The sequence below is a fragment of the Ciona intestinalis genome, chromosome 3, assembly GCF_000224145.3.
Source record: "Ciona intestinalis chromosome 3, KH, whole genome shotgun sequence".
In the NCBI taxonomy this organism is placed as follows: domain Eukaryota; kingdom Metazoa; phylum Chordata; class Ascidiacea; order Phlebobranchia; family Cionidae; genus Ciona; species Ciona intestinalis.
Window position 1 is genome coordinate 182,439 of NC_020168.2, and position 9,247 is coordinate 191,685.

The window sequence follows — 9,247 nt, forward strand, 5'->3', positions numbered from 1 at the left end:
ATAGGAAAGTACAGCAATTAATTTTGACTTTGCAGATAAGCATTACCTTAACTTTAAGCATTACCTAAATCTTCATTAATTATTTAGTGAAGGTAAAAGGTTGGATGGAATTACTTTTAAGTACGTTCAAATACACTCAAGAAATCCAATATCAGGAAAATATGTTTTATTAAAAGTATGTCAGGCAAGAAAAGGCTTAATCCTTTATATTAAACTAATAGCCATCTGTTTGAAATAAATTGAAACCTCCACAAATACAAAAGTAATACTTTTGCATGTGATGCCATATGTAACAAAAAATGATCCAACACAAATGTTTTGTTGCCAATTAAAATACAGGGTCTAGTTTGTATACTAAACACATAAAATAAAATTTACTCCACTAACAAGTTTTTTATGTTAAAACTAACACTCAGGATATGTTACCCCTCTAAAAGGAAATGAAGAACTGCATGCAAACAACACTATTATACAGTAATATGTGCAAAATCCAAATCAGTACAAGTATATATGGCAGATGTGTAATGTTTTAAAGATGAAAAAAACAACACATATGTTACATTGCTTGTTATTGTTGTTGTAACTGTTTGCCAAAATTGTTGACCAAATTTCACAGCGGTGTTCTAAATAGTTTGCTTAACGTTTTGGGAATTGTAGCAATTTTTTTAATAACTAGTGTTTACTGACTTTTCTTCTTTCCCAAGCGACTCACGGCTTCTATCCCTTGCTTGAGTAATCCATGATGAGCCAATCCTGGTATTGCAGCAATTATCAATGCGATAAAGTAAGCTAACATGAGATTATGCATCTGGTTGCCAAGCCACGCCAGTGTGCTGAGTGAGACTGTAGAGATTGCGACATACAACCATGGGTTGGTGTCTTTAAGCTTGAAGAGGCTCGACATACTTTTGCGAAACGTAACACGTGCGTTGGACAAAGCTGCACAGCCATTCGTGAACTCTTTCTCTTTGTCTCCGTTCCAGTTGGTCTCAGGAAACACAATAGGAGAGATGAATGGGATCAAATAATCCAGAAGACAAACCATCATCATGACCATCGAAACTCCAGTTATAAGGGAAGGATCCAAATACCAAATCAAGAGAAATACGGCAGAAATAATCGCAAACACGATGCCAGGGTAAAACGGCTTCTCCCACTTTGTTAGCTTACTAGCAACTACAAAAATTTCCCTCCAACCTTTCAAACTTGATTTCATTGACTTGGCGTCTCCACTGGCACTAACATGGTCTTCCATGGTACAAATTTAAGAAATATTCAACCACAATTATTTACTAAACAACAATATGTATTAAGTGTTATCACTATTGGAGCAATGGGAAAAATAATAACATAACATAAATTTCCTCTTCCAATACAGTAACGATGATCAAATAAGTTAAAAAACAAATAGAAAAGAATTAGCAACAAAACAACAGTCGCTATAGACTCACTAAGAGTAAAAACTACTAAGTAAAAGTGTCAAATAAAAAATCCTAGCAGTTGCTAATGCTATAAACTTACAATGTAGTAAAAGATTACAATGTAGTAAAAGAAAAAGATGGTGCTACTATATTCCACACGCATATGGTGCTATAAATAATATATATAGGTGAAACTTGCCAGCTATTAAGAAGTATTTTAAGCTAACAAAAAAAAACAAGCTAACCATTAAATCGTAATATAATCACAAACACTGGATTTTATATTATTATTATTAAGCTTAGCTTAAGTAAAGTTAGACCGTTCGATCCCAGAAAAAAAGCATAATAGGCACTGGTAAACTACGGCTTTGAAATTTATCTGAAAACATAAACAAATCTACGAATTTTAATGGCCGCACGTTCACGTTTTGTCTGGATCTAAAACTTAACCCGTCAATCAATCAATCAACTGCAGAGAAAGGGACTTACCCAAATCAATAAGAACAAGAGAGCTTTAACCGATAGTAATAGCAGTATAGGGACTATCAGAGTCAAACACAGTATTTCTATGGCTCTGGGGACTATGACAACCATCAATTTTATTAAATCACATATTCATCCTCGCGTGATATACCATACGGTGTGCCATAACATGATATACAAACCATAACATACCATATCACATAGGATAACATAATTTTGTATTTATCTTTTCGAAAACGACAACGATGAAGAACATGTTATAGAACGAAGAGAAAGGAATCAACAGCAAAATAAAAGTTAACACGCTATACGGATAAAAAGCATAAGAAATAGTGTTAATTAAAAAATGTGGCTGTTAATTGCACCCAAAAACAACATAACCAATTGGCTAGTCGTGCGATAATCATTAAACGTATTGTCGAAAGACAAACACGTTGACAATGATAGCAGCATCATGTTTCAAACCTCGTAATTATCAATCTACTTTAATGTGGTGCAAATACGGAATCACCAAAGTTTGTACTACAGTCGCTTAAATAACAAATAAGTCAATCGATTTTAACCGCCAAGTTTGTACAACTTTGAGAATTAGATTTAAAATCCATTCACACATAGAATTTAAAGGTGTACAAACATATAAAGGTGCCATGTTTGTTGAAATAACATTCGGTTTCGAAGAATGATTAATCACGACTGTTTACTCGTTGCACTTTTCAATGATTAGCAAACACAAAGCGCTCGTCAGTGACCATTTAACAATCTTTACACATTCATATGCGAATATTAGTCTTGTGAAGTAATATGACGCGTCGAGTTGAATATTTACGGTTAGTTTTTATGCTTTCCGCTTTTGCTGTTGGAATTAATGGATACGCCGTAAATAATGAAGAAATAGTTGAACGAAAACAGCAACCTAGAATCGGTAAGTTACGTTGTTTGTTAGATGGTATCAATATATACAGATACAACTTACGTGTATTTGTAAAAGTTGGTATAAGATGATCCATGTTTTCATTCTCTTTTATCGTCCCATTTGATAGTAAACATGGAAAATTTACAGAATTATATAACCGTATTCCCACGACTCTAAAAGTCAAAGATCGTTGTTAACTGTTAAAACATCATTGGAAAATATAGGATATGGGATGGTATGTGCTAACAAATAGCCGACTCAATAAGCTATGGCTAACGGCATCCCATCTTACCCCGCAATACTATATGTGTTAACAGTTTAATTAAAAAATATAGTATACTAACATATTACTTGTTACCAGTTACCTCGTGTCTGGGCGTTTGTAAATGCGACGTTGAAGTTGGCCTGGTTGACTGTTCGTACCAAGACCTGGACGAAATTCCTGACGTCATTCCTGATGACGTCATTACTTTAAATCTGAATGGAAATAAAATTCAAAGCATCAGAAGATCGGATTTATCCAAGAAATTCAGACTGGAGTCACTTTATATGAGCGACAATAAAATTTCCGTCATATCTCCGGGTAGTTTTGACAATTTGTTTGAACTGGAAGATTTGGATTTGAGTGGAAACTTGATGACGTCATTTTCGAATGATTTATTCGTTGCAATGAATTCTTCTCTACGAGTTTTAAATTTGGGGCGAAACCAAATAACAAACACTTCCACTCCGATGTTTTCTATCCCTATGAAAATGTTGGTTGAACTACACTTGCATGACAATCTTATATCAGTTCTAAACGATGGCGTTTTTCAAGGTTTATCCAGTTTGAAAGTTCTCAACTTAAAGTTTAATGTTTTAAAGGAACTAAACAACACCGGAGCCACTTTGATCGGGTTGGAAAACTTAGAACAACTTTTTCTTGATCAAAATTTCTTCTTTGGCTTGCCTGTTGCGACTGCGTTCTCTTATGTTCGAAATTCTCTGCTACATTTATCCATAACACAACAGCAAAGAGTTAACTTGTTGACTGAGCTAGACTTACCAGTGCTTGAAGTTTTAAACGTTTCATTTTGTCGGATTTTTGATTTCAAAGGCAATCTTACAACACCGAATCTGGTTACATTGGACTTGACAGGGAATCAACTACAACAGCTATCACCTTCCAAATTTCTTGACTTTCATCGTTTAAAAACACTGAACATATCGCAAAACAGCGGGTTTCTCGTGCTGCCCTACCAAGCTTTACTCTCAGTCAGTGAGACTTTAGAAAACTTAGCAGCTGACGCTTTATCGTTGTTCAGAATCACCGGGAAGAGAATTGATGATCCGGAAAGAAACTTGCTCAAAAATCTGCGTCACTTATCCTTACAGTACAACGCTATATCCGTTGTTGAGGAAGATTCCTTCTTCGCAAATCTCCACCAGCTTGAATCACTTGCAATGACTCATACATATCTCATAGAAGTCCCAACAGTTTTCGCGCAATTAACAAACTTAAAAATTCTTCATTTTGATGGAAATCCATTTACAAAGTAAGATCATTTGTCTATAAATAACTCTTCTTGTATTTCTTTGCGTATAGACCCACTACATGACGTACATATGGTCTTACTTTATAAAACTGTTTTACCAGGCATATTAAATTTGTTGTATAAAACAGCTGTTTTGGAATTTCTTAGCGTATTGGCGTAGATTATGTTACTGTATATAAAACGCTGCCACCAGACATATTACACCTGTTTTCTAAATCAACTCTTTCTCTCCCCCCGCCCTATTATGTTACTTTGTTCTCAACCGATTAAACCAATCCATTTTTCCAGCATAACATCGATAACCTTCCCAACGCTACCTTTATTGGAAGAGATCAGTTTAAATAAGATGCCGGAACTTGACTTTATCGGCGAAGAAGCGTTTTCTAGCTTTCCTACTCTACGAAGGTTATCTGTTAAAAACGGAAAGCTGTCAAAACTCTCACGGTCTGCGTTTAATGGTTTAAACGACTTAAAGGAACTCGATCTTACATCTAATGCTCTTGAAATTGGTTGCGCTGAATGGGCACAAGGTAAAAGATTTGTTTTGGGCACGTAAGCTCAATCAATGCAATATATATAAATTAAATGCATATAAAATAATCAGACTAAAAAATGCTAAACGTTTGCTTTTGCTAGTTTTCTATATGTGTAGATTAGCCATACTTTTGAGTTGTACTCCCTCGTCTTTAGTGTAAAAGGGTCGGGGAAGATGGGACACATTTTTATTCCATTTTCTCGTCTTAATTAGTAGTAAACAAAGAACATTCAAAGAATTATAAAACCATATCCTTACGACTCCCAAGCATAGACGGTTGTTCGTTTAAAACACGTACAGCATACTAAAACATTATGTGCTAAAGGTGTCCCATTTTCCCCACCCCACTATATATTACTATTAAGTGTAAAATTCATTGAACAGACAAAGCTTTGGAGAAACTTCTACTGTCTGGTAACAAATGGAGATGCGATTGCAACATGAATGACTTTCGTACCTGGTTAATCTCACAAGAATACGTAGTGATTGACGTCACGGATGACGTCACTTGCCATTTTCCGCGATCACTTCGTGGAAACGAAATATCAACGTTAGACGAATCTGAGCTGATCTGTGAAGATACGGAATGCCCGGATGTTTGTCTCTGCTACACAGATTGGTAACTTAAACAACTGTATATAATGTCCGCCATCGTGGCATATAATGGTTCCAGCGCCATCTCAGAGGTTACGGGTTTGAGGCTCGACGCTGCTATACCATTGACGGCGTGTGGCGAATCAGTTAACGACAATGATCCTTATTTATAGGTTGTCTAAATTACCAGCCATACATTAAAAAAAATGCAAACCTTCCCTATATCGCGGGCGATAATAATTCATCTTCAAATAGAACAGTATATTAAGACACTGGCTGTTTGAAATGCTAAATGTTTCGTAAGTATGAGGGCAAGAAAAGCTGCCTTGAGCAACCGTGGGGCCTGCATGTCGCACTATATACTGTGGGGTAGAATGTATTTCCTAATCGTATTTTAAATTAAAAACTCTTTTGACAGTCGTAAAGATAGAGTTTTATAGTTCTGTAAATATTCTTAGTTTACTATCAAATAGAAAAATGAAAAAGAACAAAAGCATGTCCCATCTTACCCCGCTCTACTTACACCGGTTAACCTGGAAAGGCATGGGTAAAACCTAAACTGAATATATTTACCGCCGATAACATATCGCGGTACAATAAGTAATCATGTAACGTATTTATATATAAAGGATGATATACATATTTGTAAGCTTGGCTGCGATCATTCACACTAGACTGGTCACGAATCCAACTATACAGTCTGACTGATTTAACTTAAAGGCTTTTAAACGTAAAGCAAGAAACGGTGAGCCGTAATTAGGCGACAATCGGGCCAGCGGCACGTTAGAAAAGCTCGTAGGTATTACAAGTAAACCAAATCAGCGCCGAAAACAATTTAAACTAACCACGACTCAGTGTAAGGACCAACTAAATACAAAGAAGATAGTAAACGAAAACATCTAAACTAAAACAGAACATTTATACAGAAACACGTAACACCTTGAAAATGAACATGAAACAAATTAGACTTTGAACTTATTATACCACATATAAAATATCATAACTATAACTAATGTTCTGTCTTTTTACAGGAACACCGATATAACAGTGGATTGCAGTAACGAGGGTTTATCGAAAGTTCCAAGTGTTCCTTTATCGTCAAGTGTGGTTCAAATGACCAACAACCCGTTCGTGTATTTGACAGCAAGAGATTTTTACCAAGTGCGCAACATTACGAAGTTGTTGCTTTCATCTTGTATGTTACAAGATATTGAGGTGATTTAAATTGATCATTTTTTGTCTATCACCAAACCGAATGTGAATGTACCTTACTTTATCCTCGCGTGGCCGGAAAACGCAGTTGTTATAACACTAGTGTTCTGTTTCATACACCTTTGTGCCAGCTTACGAATTATCACGATTGTAATTTGCTCTAATTTTAATTGATTATGGTCCCAGTAAAGAGTTCTCCCCCACGTTATCTGCCAGCCCTTAAATTACTAACCTATATAACCTAACTAATAACAAAAAAAAACTTTCTTATCTAGTGTCCCATATTACCCCACCTATATTTTGTTTTCATGTAGACATAAACATTTTTTTGTTTTGGTTACAGAATGTCACTTTCAGTCAAATGGTGATTCTCTCTGAGTTGGATCTTAATACGAACAAGATTCAACATTTAAAAGAGGAATGGTTTGAAAGTTTAAGAAACCTTGAAAGTTTGAGACTCGATTCAAACTGGATAACCAGCTGGGATACTAAAGTATTTTACTCGTTACGAAATCTAAAATTTCTGGATTTAAGTAAAAATGCAATAAATTCACTGGATACGGAAATGTTCACTGGACTGGTGTCATTAGAACGGCTACTACTTAACGAAAACAGCATCACAGTCATACCAACAGGAGTATTTGATACAATCCCTTCCATCCAAGTGTTATATATCCCACACAACCGAATTGAAAATCTTCCCCCAAACTGTTTACAAAACTTATCTCACCTTACTACATTTGACGTTAGTGAGAATCTCATTCAAAACTTGGATGATCGGTTTTTAATCTCGGAAACCTTACAATACCTGAAGCTAGAAGATGGTCAAATAAGCAGCGTCGGTGAAACTGCCTTCGCAGGACTACCAAACCTTCGTACACTAAGAATGGCTGGAAACAAAATTCAGGAGATATCGTTATCAGCGTTTCAGTCCCCAAGGCACATCAGTTTGGTTGCTACATTAGATTTAAACGACAACCAATTGACTGAAGTCCCGGTTTCAGCTTTGCAAAACATGACCCACCTTTCAGCTTTGTACCTCAGTAAAAATCCGATCACTTCCCTGCAGGTACAACCCAACACACCATGTACATGCCCAAGCATTGAAACGCTACAGGTGGCGTTCCTACCGATAACAGAAGTGCCTCAGGACTCAATCTTTCGATGCTTCCCTAACTTACGCGTGGTAATAATGAACAACTGTGAGCTAACACAAATACCATTCAACTTACTACACGACCTGGAAAATTTAAAAACACTCAACTTGGATGCTAACAAAATACCTTTGATCCACCAAACATCGTTCCCACAACACAACACTTTGACTGAGCTAAGCTTACGTTTCAACCAATATTTAACACAGGTATATATTCATCATAATTATTGCGTTTTATAGTGGGTTGGGGTAAGATGGGACATGTTTTCATTTTCTTATATTGTACCATCTGATTAGAAACAAAGAATATTTACAAAAATATTTAACCGTATCCTCACGACTTTAAAGGAGGGTTGTTGAATGTTAAAAACACGACCAGGAAACTATATTTATTTTGTGCTAACGGTACCCATCTTACCCCAATGTACTAATTGAGATACAAACATTTTTCAATTTTCCCCCATGTTTTCATTCTTAATGGGTGTTATCCCAGTAGGCACGACAAATATTTGATAAACAAAAAATAAATTATGTTATTTTGAAATGTAAAATAAACGTAACAGTGCTGCAAACAAATATTCCATATACCATTACTATATAGTAATACTTAGAAAAACTGTGTTTACTTAGCACTGTCGTTGATAATTCTTTTCTCTTTGCTGTTTTAATTAATATGATTTTGTATTCTATTTATTCGTAGAAAAAAAATCTTTCACATTTTCAGATTACCGACAACGCATTCTCTGCACTTGGTGGTTTAATAGACCTTCGTATATCAGAATGCACGATAGATTCCATATCACCGTATGCATTTGAAGGCGTAACGCAACTTGAAATCCTGGACGTTTCAAACAATAAGTTAACGACACCAAGCCATGAATGGTATTCATCGTTCCAAGCTGATAAACTGACATCTGTGTCTTTGTATAGCAATCCTTGGTTATGTAATTGCTCTGTTTACCCATACCAACAGTGGTTGCTTGATGGAGCTGGTGGTCTTCAACCTTACACTTTATCAACTGTATGTGATGACCCAATATTCTATAAGGGTGAGCACTAAGTAATAAACTTTGCATTAAGCTTATTTTACAGTAATAGTACTATGGGGTAAGATGGTACACTGATATCACTTAATATCCCATATTTCCTAATTGTAAGAAAAATAATAAAAAGTAAATCTGTAGATAAAAATGTATAGGAGGATGGGGGAAGATGGGACACCTTCGGTGCATAATATCCGAATATCCTGACCGTATTTTAAACAGTTAACAACGGTCTATGGGAATCTTGAGCATATAGTTTTATAATTCTTTAAAAGTTCCTTGTTTACTACCGCATTGGACGATAAAATAGAGTTAAAATTTGTCCCAACTTCCCCCACCCTAATATACGTTAGTA

At 35.6% G+C, this 9,247-nt stretch overlaps 2 protein-coding genes and 1 long non-coding RNA gene across 3 annotated transcripts; 1 reads left to right on the forward strand and 2 right to left on the reverse strand.

Moving 5' to 3' along the window:
- Window positions 1–144: 144 nt before the first annotated feature.
- LOC100183264 (ADP-ribosylation factor-like protein 6-interacting protein 1) lies at window positions 145–1,357 on the reverse strand. The gene has a single exon (XM_002130032.5). It carries the CDS (start codon window positions 1,253–1,255, stop codon window positions 680–682), a length of 576 nt encoding a protein of 191 aa, XP_002130068.1. The 5' UTR covers window positions 1,256–1,357; the 3' UTR covers window positions 145–679.
- A 50-nt stretch (window positions 1,358–1,407) lies between these two features.
- Window positions 1,408–8,973, forward strand: LOC101242580 (toll-like receptor Tollo). Its single transcript, XM_026833964.1, has 7 exons — window positions 1,408–2,826; window positions 3,179–4,352; window positions 4,641–4,882; window positions 5,272–5,506; window positions 6,513–6,696; window positions 7,037–8,056; window positions 8,574–8,973. The coding sequence occupies exons 1-7, from the start codon at window positions 2,706–2,708 to the stop codon at window positions 8,907–8,909; spliced, it is 3,312 nt and encodes a 1,103-aa protein (XP_026689765.1). The 5' UTR covers window positions 1,408–2,705; the 3' UTR covers window positions 8,910–8,973.
- On the reverse strand, window positions 2,728–5,496 carry LOC113474150. The gene is made up of 5 exons (XR_003395803.1): window positions 5,345–5,496; window positions 4,670–4,762; window positions 3,183–3,294; window positions 2,878–2,990; window positions 2,728–2,817 (listed from the first exon to the last, which is right to left on the reverse strand). It is a non-coding gene; the product is annotated as an uncharacterized LOC113474150 (long non-coding RNA).
- Window positions 8,974–9,247: the final 274 nt, after the last annotated feature.